Source organism: Epargyreus clarus, unplaced genomic scaffold (assembly GCF_041222505.1).
Source record: "Epargyreus clarus isolate Ecla_fem2 unplaced genomic scaffold, WU_Ecla_fem_2.2 ptg000027l, whole genome shotgun sequence".
Taxonomy (NCBI): domain Eukaryota; kingdom Metazoa; phylum Arthropoda; class Insecta; order Lepidoptera; family Hesperiidae; genus Epargyreus; species Epargyreus clarus.
The window spans coordinates 8,681,403-8,705,013 of record NW_027332234.1 but is presented as its reverse complement, the minus strand read 5'-3'; the positions used below and the strand labels follow the sequence as shown (position 1 = coordinate 8,705,013).

The following is a 23,611-nucleotide window of genomic DNA, read 5'->3' as shown; positions in this document are numbered from 1 at the left end:
TCCGGTTGCGTTTCTTTGGAGATCCCGGAGTCCTTTACGCAATGTTGAGGACGGCCACCGGGGGGGTTTTAGTGCGGTAAATATCCCACATAATCCCGTATCCCTTCCACGGCACCGAGTACTTTTTGAAGCCCACAACTAGTGGTTCAGCTAAAATCAATGACAAATGTTAGTATTGATAAGTTAGAAAAAAATATTTTAACGAAAATTACAACATCAAAGTAAAATAGAAAGATACTTCACCGCCTTGAAGTTGAATGAAGCCACAAAAGACTGATTTGTCAGTTATTTTTTGAATTCTTGCCAAATAAAAAATATTTTTAGTAAAAAATTACGTATAAACAACTAATACGACGTAATTTACGTAATAAATAAATATTTCGAACGTTTTAGGGAATCTTAGCACGGAGACGTGGCAAAACTTTATTTACGCAACAATTTCAGATTCTCAAAACTAGCTATATTTTCTTGTTAGGAGTGATCTATCTATGTATTTTACTCATCTAAGATTGTAGTGATGACTTATGGTAAGTCATGTTCTTATGCGACAATTATGCATTGATATTGTCTAAATATAATATATGTCCATATTAAGAAAATTATAATATAAAACTTATAGATAATAAATGATTAAAAAATATAAAAAGCAGTAAGGACAAACAAATATATGAAAATATATGTTTCTTGAAAATCTAGCCCCTATATTAAATTTAGTTCTGAAAAGTATCAGAATGTTACAATTACTTCACATTAGCCGATGGCGCAATAATACAGGTGCTCTTTTTTCGTCAAAAAATGAACTCATTCGATTGCTATAGAGTAACTTTATTTTTACAATTTGATTATGTATAGTTTTCGTTTTTTACATACGCTGCTTTTGAATGCCTTTAAATATTTTTCTTTATTCTTTGTAGTACCGAGATTAAGATTAATTGATGGTCTTTCCATGTCTACTTGAAAATCGTATACATACGCCGATATAGCTTTAGACTGCAAGGAGTATTTATCTTTTAGTTAACCTACGATTATTAGGTTAGTCAAAAATTACAATTTAAGTAATAAAAACATATTTATTTCGTTACATTAATCAAAAGACTTACGTTTTGGAGTAAAGAATTCATGCGTGCACTAAAGTTAATTTTGTGTTGTTGTATGTTTTATTATGGTAGTTCGATATTTGCAGCCCGCTACACCTGCCTACAAAATCTACTTTTATGTATTGACATGAAGCTTAAACGAAATTTCTTTATATAACAAATAAATAATTTTAAATTAATAACATCGCATTAAGAGACATAATTTTAAAGTTATCAGGTAAAATGCCAATTCAACTCGAGTTTGGCATTAAACAAGTATGTAGTTTGATATTTTGTATCTTAAATGTCGGGATGCCAGAACATCGGGTGTTATTTAGATGCGACTCACGACTTGAACCGCTGTGGGTAGACGTACGCTGTCTTTTGTTCCACGGACGATTTTATTGAAAACCAGTTAGTCCACGCCTTTTTGTGCCATAATAACGGCTTCACTCGACTTCTACCTAAAGTCATGACATTTAATATCCTCATATATTTTTTGACATGGAATATCACTATACGACTGAATTCGCAATACAAAATTATAGTAACATTAATTTGTTCAAAATCATTTAAAAAAATATCTTATTAATATGAAAAGTCAAACGATATTATCTGTATTTTCATATTATTAAAAATAGATACTTGTGTAAATAGTTCGACTTAATTTAGTTAAAAGCCTGATTAGAATGCGCTTCCCTTTCCCGTCTAATAAGCGTTCGTCATATTAAATGAGTATCCATCCTATCTTTATTAATAAAAACCTAAAAAATGACAAATAAAATGAATATAAACTAATTCGTCTAATCCCAAAATGAACACAATAATGAAATTACATGAAATTATTTTAATGATCTCATTTAGAAGGTAATATTATTGTGTATTGAATTGAAAAATATTTTAGAGAATGGGCCTAAACATCACCGTTAAAATTTGGCATTTCAAAATTAAGACAAGTTAGCTTTTTGCATTGTATTTTTTCACATAGCATGAATATGATATCAACGAAGGAAAATTGTCTACTTAAATTGACCGGGTCAGATTATATATGTCTATGTATTTAATATTTTATTTATAACGTTCTTCTATAATATAACGAATGGCTTGTTCCCTTGTATGCTCTGTGTTGTAACATTATTATGCAACCTTTGCGTGGTGACAGTGAGGGTACCACCCCGTGCAGTATGCTCGGCCCCACCCACAGCCCTCGCTCTATCGACCTGCGCAGGCAACCCGGGCCGCCGCTGGCTGGCTCGACCGACCCGACCGGATTGAACCCCTATCCCCCCGCCCCCGCATGCCGTCCCGTTTCATACAATTCGACTCTTAGGCGCCGCATTACCCCCTACCTCTATAAGAAAATAAATATGTGCCTCATGTGATTACTGTTCCTATAGCCGTGAACAGTCACGATATTATGATAAAACATTAATTATACTATTACTTTATTCACTGTTCAAAGTATCCATTGTAAATTTGCGTCATGCCTAATTGTTTTCCATATGGCTCTTTCCCGAAAACTGGGGAGGCTAGTATTAGTAGTAGTATTTATGCTTCAGCACACTGCTTCATGCCGCTACATAGGTACTAAGGTAAACCCCTGCCAACGACAGCAGCAACCGCAAGTCTCCTTTGGGGTTTATACAATGTAGAAAACGTATCGTGAGAAATTTTATTCATATTAAAATAATAGTTGTTAAGCGACAACCGCATTTAGGCTCTTATTTCTAGGACCACTTAAAGCAACAAATATTTTAGTACCGTTTTATAGTATGTACTTACCTCTTAGGTATTAGTGCCAGTAGCAGTATTAAAAATGACTTCAGAAATGACTCTTGAAATGTTTATCGATTTTAACACAAAAATACATCATGTCTACGATAGTGTCACGCCATACTAAAACCTTGTAAGTATTATAATGCAAATACATGGAATTTTAAAAAGGCCGTTATTAGGAAATAACGGGTGTATTCATTTTAATATCTACTATTACAGCTTTGCAAAATACGTACGCTAATAATTTTTACGATTATCGTCTTAAATTAGTCATCATTCAGATAAATGAGAGTGTGACGACAACTAACAGTAGTTAAAATGTATACGATGAGTAACACAGGTAATTGTTTCCTACTTAGTTAGGCATACAATAAAAACGTTTTCGATTTATCAACAAGCAATTCATGGATAGTACCTACGGTTAGCTACCTACAGTCTTTACGCTATTCATTATTATTTTTTAAATAATTTGGAGACGTTACTAAGCAATGTACAAATTTAAAGACCCCACGGGTTGTCTTTATTATTCAGTGTGTATTATTTTTAATATACACACGTAAAATACCAGCATTTTATTTTTTTATGTCCAAACCTAATCATTTTTATGTCAAATACCTCCCTAGCTAAAACTAATTTTAGGCAGTATTTCAAAACTATGTTTTCTGTATATAATGATGTACAGTATAATAAAACGATATAAAAAACATTTTAAACAATAAGCCAGGCAAATAGGTTGACTAAAATTTATTCATTTGTAGCTAGCAAGCATAACAAGTGAATAACTACATTCAGAAAGTAGACTGACGTCATCGAGCCGGTATCTTTCACCCCTCCCGCCTCTCTTTCTTTGCATCCTGCCTGCTGTTCGGTTCGCTTCGTGCCGTCGTCGTCGCACCACTCGCACCACTGCCAGCCAGTACTCATGCCATACACACAGACGCAGTTTAGTTGGTTTCACACGGAAACGAGCACGGCGGGCGCGGCCATGTTGTAAGAGTAAACTTGGCAACGTCGCACTAGACATCGACCGATTTAATCATTCTTTGGTGCCGTTGCTAAGTTTCTCGTTATCACTCGTCTCACGTATTATTTTATACACCGATTGAGTTTTCGAAGACATTGTTTGAATTTCGTTTGATGTTTATGTGCAATAATATGTCATTTCTATAAGTACTCTCATATAAATTCTACAAGCCCAGGGAATGTCCCGATAGCTGAATGTACATTTAAGTTTTGTATTATATTTTACTTATTTGTATTTATCATTATTAAAAATAGCATTGACGATATTCATAATATGTAAGTATTATTATTGAAATTTAGTTCAACGTCTGTCATGCAGTTGTATTTTATTCTATTACTATCTGCTTCAACTTTTTATAAACGTTGAACATTTCAAAGGGCTTCATTTAGTCGAGCGAGCGACCATTATAATGAAAAGATATAACTAGTAGGTAAAGCGAGGTTACGGAGCGGCAACCTCGCATGTTGTTCGATACCGCAGTCGGAGCGGCAACATCGCATTTTTTTGTAGTTTCGCCGCGTCATGACGACGCATGCTGCCCTGGCGGCACGGCGCGGCGGGCGCGCCCGGAACGTGTTCGCGTGAAGTCATGTCTGTTTTGTTACCTTAAAATATCACCCAAACGATGTAAAATGTGTCTGCATATTCAAATATGTTATATACACGTCATTGCATTAGTTCGTTTTAATGTCCTCGCCGATTAAATCGACAACATTTAGGTTTGCTTAAGTACTAAAACAATTTTCAATACAAGTTATTATGATTTTGTAATAGTATAATTGAAATGCAAGTATAACCTGATGATCTTGATATTAAATATCCAACATGAATTGAAATTAATAGGAGGTATAGAATATATTTTGGTAGATAGATTTTATACGATTTCAAAGCCTTGTGAGTCTTCTGACAGACGGACAGACAGCGGAGGCTTAGAAATAGGGTTCAGTTTTTTTTTTTGCTCTTTGGGTACGGAACCCTAAAAATAATTCGTAATCTATATTCGTTATATATATATAAAATTGCAAGGGTACTGAATATTCCAAAGATGGACGCACAGCCTAAATCGCTGAACCTAGAAATCGGAAATTTTGCAAATGGGTTTTGATACAGCGTTAGTTAGTTTAAAGGAATTTTGAAAATTCCGCTCCTAATGGGTTAAAATAGGGGTTTAAAGTTCGTTTGAACAACTAAATGAAAATTATGACCTTTCGTCGTTATTGGAAAATCAACCCCTAAGGGGGTAGAATGGCGGTTGAGTTTGTTTGAAAATCTGTCAAAAAGTTTTGAACCAAATACTACGAAATTTTTTGTGTGGATTTCCAAATAGAAAGTTAAAAATTATTGGACATCGCTGTATATCAATTATTATGATTTTCTATTAATTTTATTAACGAAATGATTTCATTTAAAAATAATTGGCCAAGTGCAAATCGAACTCGCACACTGAGGGTTCCGTATTATCCGTTTTCATTTTTTTTATTTTTAGTATTTGTTTGTAATACATTGTGAAATTTGAATCTATTACGCTTCTATAGAAAAAGCGAAAATCGTAGAGAAATAGCGATTTCTTGTATGGCGACCCTCATTTATTTTCAACTTTTTTATTTTTCGTATTTGTTGTTATAGCGGCCACCGTTGTGCATCCCCTGTAAAAAGATTAAGTGTCTATCTATTACGGTTCCAGAGAGCCCTGTCACAGACGGACAGATAGCGAAGTCTTAATAATGGGGTTCCGTTTTTACCCTTTGGGTACGGAACCCTATAAAAATGTTCGTACAAAGCTCCCCACGAGCAGTAACATTACTTTTCGACACTCATTTTGTTCTTATATTACGAATTACTTCTTAGTTTGATTACCTATAAAACTGTGGATTTTAATTTTACCATAATTTATAAATAAAATAAAGATTTATTGACGTATATAAGAGTGTACGCATTTATTTTTATATAAATATTTTGTGTTACGGTTGTTTTAGAAATAGTATTATCAGAAATAGTACAGAATACGTTTTCTAAGATCCTCTTTTTTTGTATTTTCATCTTTTACGCCTCGTATATAAGAGTCTTATCCTTAACACATCCTTTGAACCAGAATTCAACAATGATTAACAGTGATGCTATAAAGAATACATGAAACTGATTTAAATAACTGTTAATTAGCTAAGGACTCTCATAAATCAATAATGAAATTTTGTTGAAATTTCACAAAGGGTAAAAATATTTCCTAATTTCTTTCCTTAGAACCGGTTTATCGTTATATTTTGGGAAAACTGATTTTAATCATCAAATTCTAGTTTAACCAAGTGATGACTTGTATTTAGATATTTTATCACATAAAAAACCTAACATTACATTTTTATTTACGTTATTCGTAATGGAGTACATATATTTCTTTAAATTCCGCGGATTTGCGGTTACCATAGGGGTGAACACATGTCCCCTCTAGTTTACGTTTTACTCTAATATTCATATAACTTCTGGCTTTAGAGAGTTGTTTTCATTGAACCGCATTGGAGTTCATAATGATACCAAGTTCGTCATTGTCTAGCTAGTAGATTGAAGATCAAGCCGCTGAAAGATCACGATTTGTTTGATCCCGTGCGGCGGTTATTTTTACTATATCGGGTTCATACAGAGAAACCACCGCTTTCCAAGCTTCTTTCTTTGTTGTGGCCTTCTGTCCAAATCAATACAGAACGAAGTCTTGAACAGAACAGAACAGAATGACTTCTCAGGCTCATCTTACTGCTAAAATTGGCAGAACCGCATTCACAATATGTTGTATAATACCATTTAACGTAACAATCCACCATAATAATAAACCCATGTATCAGCCGAAAACATTGTTGGTACCTTATTGAAATTACCTTACCTTATAGTTCTGTATGATAAAGCCTGTTTAAAGTATGTTGTATTATAATCTCACTGAGAAATAATATAAAACTTATTTTTTATTACTATATTAACAATGTTAAATAAATACAATAATTATCCTTTACTACTTACAAGCCGACGATTTAAGCAAGCTTTTATAAAGGTAAAACCATATTTTCTCGTTTATAGTCTTGTACGTACGATATTGCAAATAGTGGTTGTGAACTGATGACTATTATCGATGTTGTTATTCCTTGCATACATTGCAAATACCACGAAAGCTTATAACAGTAAACTGTAGTTATGATATTCAACTGACCATAGAAATAAATACAGGCAGAAATTGTGAGTAATGCCATACATTTAAAAATATTTTTCACAATTTTATGTCACATTGTGTTCACAACTTCACAATATGGTTACGTAACTTGATAACCTATGTTGTAATGGATTCCCCATTGCTTAAATAACATTTTAAGATCTTTTCAATTGGTTTTATAAACTAGATAATAGTTTAATAAATGTAATTGTGTATCCCGCTCCTTAACCTGTCTGTGATTAAAATATCGTACAGAAAATAAAAATGGCGTACTAAAAAAAATATTAACGAAGTTCGTTTCTGTTAGTTTAATTAAAAATATTGTATATGTATTGATGAAGTTTTTTTTAATCCGATATTAATTAAGTAGCTTGTACGCATGAAGAGAATGACGTTTTGTTCAATTTTCTATTAGGAATTGGATAATTATTTAAAGTCGACGTTATTCTTCAACGTAATCATTTTATTAAACCGTGACATATCTGGTACAATTACCATATAAAATGTATATGACACCGATACGAAAACAGATAATTAGGGTCTACATCCGCGAATACGGATCTTCACTTTTTACTGTCATGATTGATGAGTGTTACTTTAAAACGATACTTGACGGTTTGCGTTGCTAATTAATTAGTACCTTAATATCTTACCATATAAGTATCTCACTACAATAAATGGTTTTATATCAATTTGTGTTATGTTAATGCTAAATACGGAATGAAAAAAATGGTAGGTATTTAAAAGCGTCTAGTTGCTACCTACACCATAGATCTATGACCTACACATAGAATTTCATCCATTCGACGAAGTTTAATACAGGGATCTGTTAAGGATCCGCCAAAAAGTGAGGGATACGTATAGAGCTTTTCTTCTCCGGATATCCGCGAATACGGATATCTGGCACGTCATTATATTTAGAACTTAATTTAGAAGTATCTAAACGTTCATGGTCCTACTCCTTTCGGTGTTGGCACTGCTGATAAAAAAGACAGCTATAAGTAATGCATGTATAAATTGCCAGAAATAGCATGATTATATGTGGAAATGTGTATCAGTGTATTAAACGCTAGTATATACTGTTTTGCTTTTTGATGTATTTCGTGTTTAATTCTTTATTAAATTGCACTATGAATGTTATTTACTTAATCGTATGTATATTTAGATATATGGACTTTAGCAGAGATGCTTGTTTAAAATAGATATTTTTATTTAAAATATAATAATTGATAAGGAATTGCTGTTTAAATTAGTCGTATTAATCAAAACTTTAAGCTAATTTTATCCTTCATGTACCACATAGTCCTGTACACGAAAGGTGCCACAATATTTTGTTTTTTAGTAATTAACGCTAAAAATTTCTGTGTCCAGTATATGTTTGATAGAATTATTATTATATCCGTAATTCTTGATATAATCTGAACGTTGAACGTTTAAATATATTATGTAGTACGTATCATCATCGCATCAATTCACTGCACTGCATACAACCCTCTGTCCTTTGCTACTCTTCTTCTATCTACTAGCTATTATATTTTATTATAATAATTATATTTTGACGGCAATAGGTCCCGGCATGACATGATCATTGAACATGACTTTTGTCTTGTCCAGGTTCATGCCGAGACCAACACGTCGTGATGCATCATTCAGATTGTCCAGCATTACTCCAGGACACCGCTATGATGATGATACGTCGGCAAATCAGAGGTGAGAACTGTACTCGCCATTGATGCCCTGTTCCTTCCTCTTAAGCGTTTTAATGACGTCCTTATTTAACCCCGTTTTACCAGTTTCGATGAAATTGCACATCGTCCTGTTTTCATTCTCAGTACTAGTAAAAACAAATCTTTCGTTTCCGATTTGGACGGTCATCCATAAAAGAGAAATACAATATCACCTCTCTGCCGACAACCTTATCCAAGGGCTAGCACCACTCAGGATGCACAGTTGAAGCGTTCCTGGAAAATGTATAATTAGAATATATACTTAGTGTAGAAGATAATCATTCGACCTTCTGTATGATATTAAAGCATATGATAGGTCATGGCGGCGAAAACAATAAATGTCATATCTCTTCGTATCGTGAATAAAACTACTGACTCATCGCGAATATATAACGTTCTATATAGATCAGTGTAAAGTAGTACCTATAAAAATAAATACTGTTGAAAATAGCAGCTATTTACATTCTATTATATTTTTTTCATTTCGCTGTCGTAATGTATCATACACTTTTACGGGATTTTAAAATACGTATAGTACTTGCATAGAGAAAAAATATTTCTATTTTGTATTGTAAAAACGGTCACTGTTGACTGTATACATAGATTATCCCTGATAAGCTATGATCATGCTTTACCTACGTTTTAAAAGTTAACCTTAGTTTATTATATGTTTCTTGTAGGTCATATTAGGACTATGTTGGTCAAAATTGAAATCAACTTCGATTACAAGTTCGTATATAAAACGGTTACAATGAATTTTATTTTTACCAGTATCGTGAGTTCCAAAATAGAATTTAGAGTTAATTGGACGATTGAACTATTGTTGCTGTACGACAAAAGTACAAAAATAGATGCTGGATATGGCTTGATTTTAAGAATAGTTGCTTTACGAATCGCGATACTCCAGGAAAATTAGTTATAACGACGCTTGCCTGTTGTTCAACCGTGTACCAATTTTATACCATAGTCATATAACAGATAAACAAAGATACATATAATATTCATATTTTGATAACGCACGAATTTGATTATTTAACAATAAATATGGAAGTGCAAAAAATATTTCAATATAAATACGTCTTGGTATGTTAATCAAAATAATTAAGCCTGCCCTTTTCCTTATGAGGTTTACGCAAAACAACATTATTATCACCAGATCCGTGATCAAAACTTTCAATCGAATTTCAAGCAGAAAAAAATTCGAAATTTGTGTAAACCAAAAATAATAATTGTAGTTTTGAATACAATCATCATTGACGCTATTTAAAATAAATAGCAACACTGATGATTTTATTGCTAAAACCATCGAGGTAATTTTTATATATCATTTGCAAAATTGTTGTTATTTGGTCAGTTCTAGGAACAGTTCTACGTCCAATACTACCCTCGTAAAATTTTAATGAAAAACATGGAATCAATCAATTCGTGGTGGAAGGCTGACAGAATTTACGTTACTACTCATTTTATCCAGTACTAGCTGACCCGGCATACTTTGTACCGCCTCAAAATCTATTTATCATAATCTATATATATATAAGAGATTTCCACGTATATAGTCACTCATCACGATATCTCTGGAACCATTAGAGCTAAAGACTTGAAATTTGGTAGGAATATTCTTTTCACCGAGTAGAGGTCAGCTAAGAACGGATTTTACGAAATTCCACCCCCAAGAGGGGTTGCGGGGGTGTTAATTAAAAAAAATTCACATTTTAAAACTACAGCTCTTATAGGTATGAAACTTAGTCAGGATATTCTTTTTGGCATGTTTGAATTTACTAAAAACTAATTTTATGATATTCCACCCCCAGAGGGGAGTGCGGGGGCGTTGAAAATTAAAAAAAAAAAATATCTTCCAATCTATCGCTTTTAAAACTCTGAAACTTGACCAAAAAATTTTTTTAGCATCTATGAGTTTACTAAGAACGTTTATGGAAAATCTACCCTTAAGAAGGTAAAATAGGGGTGGAAACTTCGTTTAGAAGTCCGCGGCTTTTTAAGCAAAGTCTATGAAAATTGTTATTTGGCTTTCTGATTCCAAATACTAGAACACCTATTTCACAGTTTTTGGAAAATCAACCCTTAAGGTTGTTAAATAGGGGATGCAATTTTATTTTAAAATCCGTTTATTTGGAAACAAGGACTGTAAAAATAGGATTTAGCTTTCTGGTACGGAATAATAGATCTTCTTTAACAACGTTTATGGAAAATCTACCCTTAAGAGGATAAAATAGAGGTAGAAACTCCGTTTAGGATTTCGCAGATTTTAGAGCAAATTCTATGTAATTTAGTATTCTGCTTTCTGATTGAAAATAATAGAACACCTTTTTCACCGTTTTTGAAAAATTAACCCTTAAGGTCGTTAAATAGGGGTTGGAACTTTATTTTATAATCCGTTAATTTGGAAGCAACCACTATGAAAAATTATCATTAGACTCAATAAAGCATCTGAGTCACTGTTTTTTTTAGATCAACCCTTAAGACGGCTATAAAAGGGTGTATGTATTATGCCTTTCTGTTTACACATCGTTTCAGCATTATTATTTCAGCATTTTTAGCAACTCAACAATCAACCCCATTAGGGTACTATTAGTAAAGAAAGTTTCTTTAAAAACCGTTATTGAAGTTACTTCCTTTGGCGTGTCTGAAAAAATAACATAGAAGTGTAGGGCGAAATTCCACGGGCCGTCGTAACATATATTTTTAATGGGAATGTATTGCGCGTGCTGAAGTGCAGAACAGCGGTTTTTTAAGGTTTCGTACCTAAAGGATAAAAACGGAACCCTATTACTAAGACTTCGCTGTTTGTCCGTGTGTCACAGGGCTCTATCTCTGGAACTGTAATAGATAGACATTTGAAATTCTTACAGAGGATGCATAACTGTGGCCGCTATAACAACAAATACTGTCCCCATACAACACAAACTGCTATTCGCTATTTTTCCAACTAAGTTTTGAACCGTTAAAGGTAGACAGTTCAAATTTTCACAATGTGTGTACTTTAATGGCTGCTGCAATATTAAATACTAGAAATTTAAAAAAATGAAAATTTTGGTAGTACGGAAGAACCCTCCAGGTGCGGGTTTGACTTGCACTTGGCCAATTATTAGTAACGCGCAGACCCGCGGGCCACAAGGGAAAGTCGCGGGTCACACACCACCCGTGGGTGGTTGGTGTTGAATATTGTCTTTAAGAAATTTGCTGATAAAGTATCTATTGATGCATATGTACATAGGAATGTTTTTGAAATCTACTAAGGAGGTAAAATAAGTGTTATAATATGTATGTATATATACGGGAAATCTTTTAGGTTCGAAGTTAGAAACGTGAAATTTCAGATAACGTCTATTCAGACAAATACACGACAACGTTGAAGGGGTGCAAATTTCATATATGACAATGCGTAAGTTTTTGAATAAACTTAACATTTTGGTATACTGATTAGGTACATCGCAACTACTTTGGACACACTGCGTGCCAACATTTTGTCCTGCCGTGGGGTAGGGTTGTGGTGGGTATTCGTGGATTAGTGATGGTGATGTGGTAGATACATAGCCCTACAGGCTAGACATAGGCTACAGTATCCCCTCCTGTCGTACGAGACTAAAGGGGGACTTCTGGAGTTGCGGGCGGGAAGAATGGGATCTCTAACCGCCCAGCCAGAGACCCTGGAAAGAACCGCTGTATGTAAAGCCCCATATAACCCCATATAATATATATATGGATGGTTCGAAGTTCGAAGTTCGAATAATTATTATATCCTACATGAAACTTATATTTTAAAGAAAGTTTCATTACAGTCTACTAGTTAGAGTTTTTGTGTATGTTTCTGAAGAAAGCTTGACCAATTTAGGTACACAATGAGGAAAAAAAAGCTTTTATTAATTAAATATTAATCCTACTTTATCGTTAAAATTGTTAGATACAAATTTACGATTACAGTTGTTTGTATGTCATATAATATTGTTTTACGCGGGCGAAGCCGCGGGTTCTGCTAGTATTTCATATAAAATACAGCCTATGTTACTCGTGGATAATGTAGCTTTCGAATGGTGAAAGAATTTTTAAAATCGGTCCAGTAGTTTTTAAGCCTATTCATTACAATCAAACAAACAAACAAAGTTTTCCTCTTTATAATATTAGTATAGATGAATCAATATAATTATTATGTTTATTTTAAAAAATAAAGGCAAGTTCCAATAAGGTTCTTTTTTATAATATACGGGTAGGATACGAGCATGCAGTCCAACTTAAAGTAAGTGGCTAGTGCCGCCCATGGACATCTGTAATCAACTGCAGATAAGATTAGATATATTACTTTTTATTTTTTATTCTTCTATCTTATAGACATCAATGTATAAATGCGTAGTTTTAAAATTGAAATTATTCTTCAATAATAATAGAAATGGACCAACTTTTTATTAATTTTTTGTATCTCGTGTCATAGCAACCATAGAAAAAAAAGCATTGTGATCATGTATCTACCTATTATGTATTACAGTTCTATAGATAAAGCGAAAAACGCTTAAAAAGAGCAATTACTTGTATGGCAAACCCCTTAAATTTTCAAGATTTTTTTGTTTTTAGTATTTAGTAATTGGATTCCGTTTTTACTCTTTGGGTAGGGAACCCTAAACCAATACCAGTATACTTACAAGCTGGTATAGAGTGTATTTAAAGTATGTTTTGTGAGTCTACTGAAGGAACCACAGTCACAAATATTCCTCTTTTATTGACGACCCACATGGCGGAGTGGTCACCATACCGGTCTGACGCGCAGAGGTTCCCGCGGTCGATCCTCGGCCAGACAGACATCTAAATGATAAATTTAGAATTCTGTTTCTGGGTCTGGGTGTTTCTGTATTTGTCTATGTGTGTGTCCATGGCACTCACGACACAGGGAATCCTAGTGTGGGGTTATGAGTGTAGAAAGCGTGTGTTTTATATCAGCAGTGTCAAGCTGTACTATGTTCTGGTGTGAATGGCGTAACGAGGTTTGCCATTATTTTTATCCACTTCACGAGGTTTCCAACTTAGACCTCAGGGGCAGTAACGGATTTAAGATTGACCATAGGCAAGATTTCAATAATTTTGTAGTGTATGTTGATTGCAAATGTCCATGTTCGGCAGTTACCACGTACTATCGGATGGACTGTACTGTATTACTTGAATTTTATAAGAAAATATTTTACGTTTAACTAAACACCACTGTTTATTGTTTACTGTTGTTTTTCTGATACCGATGTTTGGATTGGTTTGTTATTGTATGGTTATAAATATTTATATTAATAAGGCAGTAATTTTGAGGTGTTAAGAATTGCATATTACAAATACAGGTTTATCTATTTTTTTTTCTCATCACCATTTCTTATAAACGCGACCGTTACAGAAATAAAACAGTACGCTTTTATTTAATTATTATATTATTTCTATTTTATTAAAATTTATTTTCTAGGTTTTATTCACAGACCTGTTATTGTATTGTACCTAACAAGTCTATGGTTTTATTAGGAAACCGCACATTTGTTAAATTGGCAAATCACATGTCTCTGATGATTACTTGCGTTGTCTACAAACATTTTTTTGAAGTTGGGTTTGGGCCAAAGTTTGAATTTTACTCTATAAGATTTACATAGTATTTCCATCTAAAATATTTTGCCTGATGTAGTTTGTTGTAAAATTTCAACAATGGACGATTAAGGCTCTTTCCTTTTCTCATACATTTCTCTTCTTTCAGCTATGGCCGAGTCCAGAATGTCAAGTTATTGGGTCGCATGGAAAACGCAAGTGTGGGTGCGAGTGGAAGCACGACTACCGGTGTTTGTGCGACGGTTGCTTTTATGGACATCAAGTCTGCATCAAAGGCACATAACGTGGAGCACGTGCTGGACGAACGTACTCTCACCACCGAGTATTACGAGCCAGCTGCGATACCATCGGCCGCGGGTGCGCCCTCGGCCGGCTCGTCACCTGCCGGCTCGGGTTACTCAGGTTCTTCATCCTCCGTGAACTCCACACCCGCTCCTGTCACTGCTTCGCGCTACCATCTCTCGTAAGTAATATTTTTGTTCGGCTACAATCGCTATCTGCAGGTATTATAAATGCTTAACTTTTTAACTTTATATTATTACTCAATACTAGTTTCACACTGCCATTTGTTTTACACTAAGTGGAAAAGTTGTAATTTATCGCCGTAAATATTAAATAATTATATTACGTGAGAAGGTTTGAGTAGATTAGTTAATTTATTTTAGCAGCATAATTTCATTAATATAAGCATCGTATTAACCAAATAAATATTCAATGTATTATTATTAAAGACAATTATATTATGAATGTAAAAACATAATTACAAATACTATAATTATGTACGTTAATTAGGTTGATTGAATTCTGATAATAATTTTGTTCATAATATGTATAAATATCACAATTGTATAACATGTTTTTGTATAAATTTACTTGTGCCAACTCGTATTTACAGCGATAATGTATTCTTCGTAACACTAAAGTCTTATTGTACATCTGTTTTTTTTAAATATTACCTATAATACATGCAGATAGCCATATGTGTATTACGCTGCGACGTGCCTAATGACGGTTACTGTCGCTCATTGTTTTTCGTGGTTCTTTCTTACTGAAATCATGATGTTTAATCAAGAACCAATTAAACTGCCCACAATAAAATTCGCTTTATGCTTGTTACGCTGTGATAATTGGAATTCAAAAATAGTAACTAGTTGAAGCATGTCCGTCATTAGTCCTCGCACAACAGTATCGGTGCCGCCGCCGCCATGACAGTGAACCTGCGAGCATCCCTAATGGATTGCAGTGATTTACTTGGATTGCAGTGGGAAATTCGTCCGGAACAGTGACATAAGTGAAGTGACAAATTGTGTTTAGTGCTTGTTCAATACGTGCTTTGTGATAGAGTGCAGTGAATTCTGAATAAGACGACGGCGATCATACTTCGGTTACGATCACTGTGGCTGGCGGCGGTCCCAACTTCGTTTTATATGCACCTTGTTATTAACGTTATTTTGTGCAAATGTTGTAACAATCGTCTTAACACTATCTGTCCCCTCTTGGATGTTGCAAGTAATTGTGTGTTTTTCTTTTACTTAATAACTTTGACTTGGCCGTATGGTCCGTATATCTTTCTTTTGTTATATTGTATTGATTCAACCATGTCCAAGTTTAGGTAGAAACTTTGTGACATCCAAATAAATGTGTAGATACTGGTAAAGATAAACGCCTCCAAATAATATTAACAACGATGGTTTCAACCAAGGTCTACCCACCGAAATCCGCCCACACAGAGTGGATATTGATTTTCTACAAAATCATTTAAGCACGTTACCTGTTTATTTGTCTGACGTCGTATTAAAACAATAAACTTTGGTTATTATTTCGTATTTAGGGTCAACTAGGTTTAAATAGGAATAAATATTGTAACAGAGGTTGCTATATTGGATTAGAATACTACGTTAGGTTACCTTATTGAAGCATTAATTCTCAGAACGAAGGTGTTTAGTATATCAATTAAATGACATTATTAAATGTATCTTTAAAAATTCAAAATTGTAGTACACTTCTTAATAGTGTATTTCATAGGCTTATCTCATTTGATGAGGCTTGAACCTAAATCAAGTTTTTAAATAGTTTAGTTTATATATTTTAATAGACTCACATGTCAAGTCTATATCAATACATACGATGACAGTGGCAACCTAAATATTATTTATTTTATTATATTATCCAATTTTTGATTAACTTGTTAAAAAACAAATGAAATACCTATATATTTATCTTATCTGTGACCCACTCTGAAGTGATAAGCTGTTAATATTATCAACCTGTTTTCGCCGATATACGTACATATATAAAATAATGTCCAAGTTTTAAATCGAACGCTTGATAAAGCTATATAACGTGACGGTTACCTTATATTTATTTGCATAAAAATGTCAAATTAGTGACAGAAAACTTAATATACCTATATTATTATACTGAATGATTTCTGGATTGTAATAAAAATTAAGTTACATTTTTTCATAGTAATGCCTACGTTGTCACAGAATCTTTTGGAATTGTGTTTGAGATTGTAAACGTCGCTTTTTCCTTTTGCAGTGGGGGTATCTTATAATCATGTTAAAATATTATATGAGGTGTTGTCGTAGTAAATAACTACTTAATTATGTGGACAATTGCGTTTTATGTTACTTGTTTTTTACTACTTGTACTGCCCTGGTCAAGCAACATACCAAGCAGTTGTTACTACTGTTCGTTTTTTATATTAAACTAGATGACCCAGCGAATTTCGTATCACCTATAGTCGTCACAATTGAATAGGCACATTTTGACACATGGCATCACTACAGTACTAAGCATGTTATATACAAATCGATAACCAAAGAAACCGATTTTTAAGACAAAAGATTACAACCCCATATCGTATTATACAATACAGATTAATCTATACAGATTACTTAATATTTTGTAAACAGAATATTTATTTAATATTTATCTATATCAGATTTAATAAACAAGAGAAAGGAAAGTAAATTATTTCGTAATTCGAAAATTTAACCACCTTCAGGAGATTAAATAAAACATCGCTCGTCCTATCGTATACTGTATTTATTTTTTTATCATTCACTAAGGAACAAAGTCTCGATTAATTGTCATGATGAAAAAGGGATAAATAAATAATTATTGGTTATTCTACGTTTCGATTATTTGAAAGTTGATCGATTATTGTTTCTTCCGAATGGTTTGAAGCCGCAAGCTGTAGCCGTAAATGGTCGTAAATTGCCAAATTACCCGACTGACATAAAATATTGCAATGACGCCATATGATACTTTTTGATGTAGAATAAATTGGTTTCTGGACACATTTTAACTGAAATAAAATGTATAATACACTTTATAAGTTTTACTAATTATTCTTGTGTATGCCATGTGTGAAAATGGGCCTATTAACTTGCGACGACTATAAAATGATTAGATTCAAGTGAATATCTGTACCCCGTGGTTTCGCCCGCGTTTTAAAATATCTATAGTCTGATTCATAATTAGTTGTCCGAAATGTATAAAAATGATATGCCCGTTAAAAAATACGTTTCAAATGGTAGAGTCTTGTTTTTGACGATAATAATGTAATACAATGATAGTAAAATAATAATAATAGTTATTGAATTAAGATCAATACACATTTTTAAATATTTATATTGACTTTATTACGTTCCACACAGTAATAATAATAAAAACAATCGAAATCCAAATCATTTTTCGTGCGCTCATTTTGACGTTTCGTAGCTAGTTATTCGTGATCGTCGTGTTCGAACTCGAATCGCTGTAACAGCGTTTTCAATAAATGAAATTAAAAACATATATAGGGAAAAGTTTTAACTGTTTTTACTTCTTCAATTTTTAATTTAGGGTAAAAAGTTATATAAACATATTTGCAGGCAACACAATTTGTTACAAATTATGACTTTGTAATTTTTTTGTAAGACGCATAGTTTCCGAGATATCGCGAAAAAAGTGTTTTCACCCTTTTTGTCAAGATAGCGGTCAACAAGCGTGGCGACCCCACACGCTTGAGGTTAAGCTTCTATTGACCCCCCACACATGTACCAAAAATAAAATTGCTCCCTCTAAAACATGCAATATTCGGTCCTTAAATTGTAACATTTCAATGGACTAGTAACCATTCCGCAACATTTCATATAAATACTTACGAGACGATTACGTATTGTTTGGCGTTTCACATATATTTTAGGACTTATTACCAATTGGATATAACTCATAGCCGGCTTTTTAGGGTTCCGTACCCAACGGGTAAAAACGGGACCCTATTATTACGATGCCGCTGTCTGTTCGTTTGTCACAGGGCTCTATCTCCTGAACCGTAATAGATATACTCTGTATGTTGAGTGGCGGCTATAACAATGAATACTAAAAATTAAAAAAGTTGAAAATAAGTGGCGGCCGCCATACAAAAACTCGCTATTTTTCGACGTTTTTACTTTATCCATTGAAACGTAATAGATAGGCAGTTCAAATTTTCACAAAGCATTTACTTTCGTGGATGCTATAATATTAAATACCAAAAAATTGGTAAATGTTGGTGGCCATTTATTTAACTTAAGTACCAATAATTACAATATATTTATCGTCGTTCGATAAATAATACGCGTCAACTCTTTGTATGGCGTCACTGACGGTTTTCTACTTGACGGAGTATCCAGCTGTGGGTATTTATCGCGGTAGGTACAGGGAATGAGTAAAATTTATCCCAAAAACAAACATAAACATTAATAATATTCCATACGATGCAATTGCAAATGCAGAATATGGAGTGATTACACAATTATTTTAAGATGACAGACGGTCAGACCATGATCACACGGGTAATTGCAAGGTTTCGTTTTTTGTTTTAACGTAAAGCACCTTCATTGGATTGCGATCGGAAAGGTATATTTTCGAGTAAGTGCAATAAAAATACTGTAAGTGAAATAAATTAACATAAGTTAAAGTTAAATTAACTGTTATAAATGTTATAATTATACTGATATAAGGTAAAACTCATTTTATATTAATATTTTGGAGCATAAATGTTTATCACACGTAAAAAACAATTCGTCATTGTCATTAAAATATATTGATGTATTAAAATATTTAAAAACCTCAAAATATTCGTTATAATTCTATTTTTAACTGATCTGTAATGTCTTCAGCGTCAAGGCAAACATGCACAACGGGTATATGTTTATCTCAATTGTCATTTAATCACAGTATCGTGATCTGAAGTCTAAAATAGCCGACACTAGTAAGTTGCTCTGTCAGGAATTATTCATCATTCGTAAAGTCGTTTCGGTTTCTTATTATCACTCCAACATTTTCGACAAACAATATACGCGCGAAAACCCTAACCATTTCTCGGCAGTCGGGTAAAAAATACATTTCGTTCATTTTGAAACTTTATTTTTTTAAATTTAAGTAATACATTTTAATAATTTGTTTAGTTGTTCAGTATCCTATATAATAATATAAATATTGCATAAATCTGTGTCTTTACAGATATCTGGTAAGATTATTAAATATTACAAAGACTAAAAAGATGTATCAAACACGAAATAAATGCATCTTCTTAATAACTTATTTTTTTGAAAGTTATCAAAAGATTTTAGTTCCAAATCTTTCAGTTACGTACAGTGTTCAATTTTTATGTATTTAAGTTAGTCCATTGAAAAGTTACATTTGGGTATGCATTTGTCAGAGGACGCAATTTTATTTTTTTAATGTGTAGGGGGGGGTCAGTAGAAGCTTAAGTTCAAGTTTGTGGGGTCGGCACCCTTGTCCCCCGGGCGCCATCTTGGAAAAGGGGGTGCAAAGGGTTTTCGCGCTGTATCTCGTAAACTAGTTACCCTACAGAAAATTTAATCAAACATAAAATGTAGCAAATTAAATTTCCTACAATTTTATTTCTATTACTTTTTATCGTCAAGTGACCAACAAAAAAGTTATAAACAAAAATAAATGAAAATTTTGTAACAAATTTCCTTTTGGAGGTTATAACTTTTTTTCAGTTCATTTTACAATAAAATGACATCACAGCAATTTTGTAGAGGGTTTTTCAACGAACAATTTCCTCTATATAATTGTTTCATTTTATTTATTTATCTAGGTTTTACAGCGCTCCAAACTTGAACGGATTCTCGAATGCTCATAGGGATGCAATAAAAACTAAAAATGAGGCTTACTTTTCTATCTATATTTTTTTTATTCATACAATTTATTATGATCTTAACATTCCTATGCTATTATTAAACTATGTTTGACCCTTTTACCCACTACAAAACTTAGAACCCTAAGCAGGTAGAAAAGGCCTTAGTAGTTGTTTGAGAACAAATGAACCTCTACCTTCTATTACTGTTATTATTATAATTTATCCTAGGTGGCACAGCTGTCGGTTCCCCTCTATTTATACTTACAGTTGTGCTACATATTTCGCAAATGTATTTTTTTTTAAACCTTCAAAAGGGCGTACGTCCGAACAATTGTACTTTCCTTCAAGTTTTAAATATGACGACGTAATAGCTGAGAATTTACTGTTTCTCCATGCCTTCTCAGGATGCGACACAACGTCAGCAGCGTATAACATGGGCAAAGTCAAATTTATAAAAAATTTGCAGAAGCATCCAGAGTTAGCAAGTGGAACTAAATTATTTATGAGTGAGAAAGTCGAGTCATCGTTACTCAGTGTTGTTGGCGAACGTTTTTTCGTCTCTTTATATGGCGGAAATAAAGACGATACTCTAGACACTCTGCGATACAAACGATTTGCTAAGACAGTGACAAAAAATGCATTAAATCTCTCTTCACTTCCTCCAACACAAGATGCAGCCCGTTTCCACAGTTTCCGAGTGTATCACCAGATTCAGTTATGGCTCGGTAAATATTGTGATCCAGAAGAATGGGGCTGGAAAAAGCATGGAAAATTTTGGATGCCAATCCAAGCTTCCAAGCCTCCAGCACCCCCCGAGCTTATGAAATTAATCTTTTGCAGATGCAAAGGAAATTGTGGAAGTGCGTGCGGTTGCCGAAAAGCAGGCCTTAAATGTTCACCAGTTTGCCTCCATTGTGGTGGTGAAAGCTGCAGCAACATCGTGGACATATCATCATTACTTGAAGAAAATGATGAATTACCGACAATGACGCCAATACCAACTCCCATTATACTACAAAAATTCACCTCGGATACTGATTCAGATTTTTTTCTCGCAGCCTGGACCATCAAAGAGAATGAAAAAATAATAACTGATAGACATTTTTCAATATATAATAATAAATAACATTATTTTGTCTAGAAATTGCCCGTGGATTACCTCATAGGTAAAAGGGTCAAACATAGTTTAATAATAGCATAGGAATGTTAAGATCATAATAAATTGTATGAATAAAAAAAAAATATACATAGAAAAGTAAGCCTAATTTTTAGTTTTTATTGCATCCCTATGAGCATTCGAGAATCCGTTCAAGTTTGGAGCGCTGTAAAACCTAGATAAATAAATAAAATGAAACAATTATATAGAGGAAATTGTTCGTTGAAAAACCCTCTACAAAATTGCTGTGATGTCATTTTATTGTAAAATGAACTGAAAAAAAGTTATAACCTCCAAAAGGAAATTTGTTACAAAATTTTCATTTATTTTTGTTTATAACTTTTTTGTTGGTCACTTGACGATAAAAAGTAATAGAAATAAAATTGTAGGAAATTTAATTTGCTACATTTTATGTTTGATTAAATTTTCTGTAGGGTAACTAGTTTACGAGATACAGCGCGAAAACCCTTTGCACCCCCTTTTCCAAGATGGCGGCCGGGGGACAAGGGTGCCGACCCCACAAACTTGAACTTAAGCTTCTACTGACCCCCCCTACACATTAAAAAAATAAAATTGCGTCCTCTGACAAATGCACACTAAGGCCTAAAAAATGTAACATTTCAATGGACTAAGTCTGTACTTACACAAACGTGTGCACAAGCGTATTTTATGTATATCGTTATTTTGTAATTCAGTAAGTACTGAGCAAGTGCTCGTGTTAGTTTTTTTTGTTGTGTAAACTATTTGCAATGTAAAATTATGTATTGCTTTGGTTTAATATTCTTTAATATTTTTATTAATATGCGGGCTAGTGTGGGTTTGGAGTATGTATGGTTGCATAAGCTAAAGTTCAAATCCCTACGTTGACCGCCGAACGCAGGTATAAGAAATGAGGTATAGTCCGCGAGGTCCAAACTGAGCTTTGGATTAGTGTGAGTGAACAAAAGTAGAGTCAGATAAAAAACTTTTAAAAATAAAATTTATCATCTTTAGTTAATTACATAAGTTGAAGAGATATTTTTGTTTAAAAAAAAATACCTCTATCTAAACAAATATCTTGTTTAGAAAAATGGTGGATTTGACTACTACAAAGTTTATTTTCCTTATTTTTTAATTTTTAGTCTGTCTTCACATCTTTTATACCTTTCAATTTCATGAATTGTACCAAGTATTAAAGTTTCATTTTTAGTTAATTAAAAAATATTTGTTTTATTTTAAATTACATTTGAACAAAAAAAAAATTTTTGATATTTTAAATTATTCGCCACATTCACGTTTATTTATATTTTATGCCATTTTACAAAAAATCGAACATAAAAATCAAACAATTCTGCCTACCAGTACAGGAAGTGAGGAAGATGCACGATTGCCAAAAAGCAGTATAAACCGGTTTAAATCAATTAAAAGACGTAATCTGACTTTACACCTACACTCCATGTGCACTCACACAAATGCAAAGCTCAGCTTAGACTTCGCGGAATATACATACATGAGATTGACTTCTGTTCCTTTTTATTTTGTGGCTATGGCTCTAGGGTTGTGTTGCTGATTAAGACGTTCCATACAAGAATGTATAACTATATTAATATAATCTTTTAAGTATAAATATCCATAAAAGTCAATCTCATTTAACTATATTGTCTGGCCGCTCAGAGAATGCATTCCAGAAGGCTGTTAAAGAGTGTCAGTAGGACATGACTAGAGATAGGTATAGTAAAATACGCTTGTATCGATTCTAACTTCTGAATATAACTATAGCGTAAAGAAAATATACAATTAGATTTGTGTATTCGGAACTATTCAATGAAAAATATATACAACAATAAATGAAAGAAATTGATTTTATTGTTAAATATTTTTAACCATCTTTACCTACAGTATAACAAAATATTATCGATTACATCATCAATTCTAATATACCATTT

General features: G+C 33.1%; 1 protein-coding gene across 12 annotated transcripts in view; it reads left to right on the top strand.

The window, feature by feature from the left end:
- Positions 1–23,611, top strand: part of spen (spen family transcriptional repressor split ends) — a 104,806-nt gene that overhangs the window by 9,531 nt on the left and 71,664 nt on the right. For 9 of the 12 annotated variants that reach the window (XM_073088417.1, XM_073088416.1, XM_073088414.1 and 6 more), the window contains exons 2-3: positions 8,684–8,779; positions 14,534–14,848. In XM_073088417.1, the coding sequence (XP_072944518.1) occupies positions 8,684–8,779; positions 14,534–14,848 (411 nt within the window). The remainder of the gene's footprint in view (positions 1–8,683; positions 8,780–14,533; positions 14,849–23,611) is intronic. The other 3 variants (XM_073088421.1, XM_073088419.1, XM_073088418.1) reach the window with 1 other exon arrangement.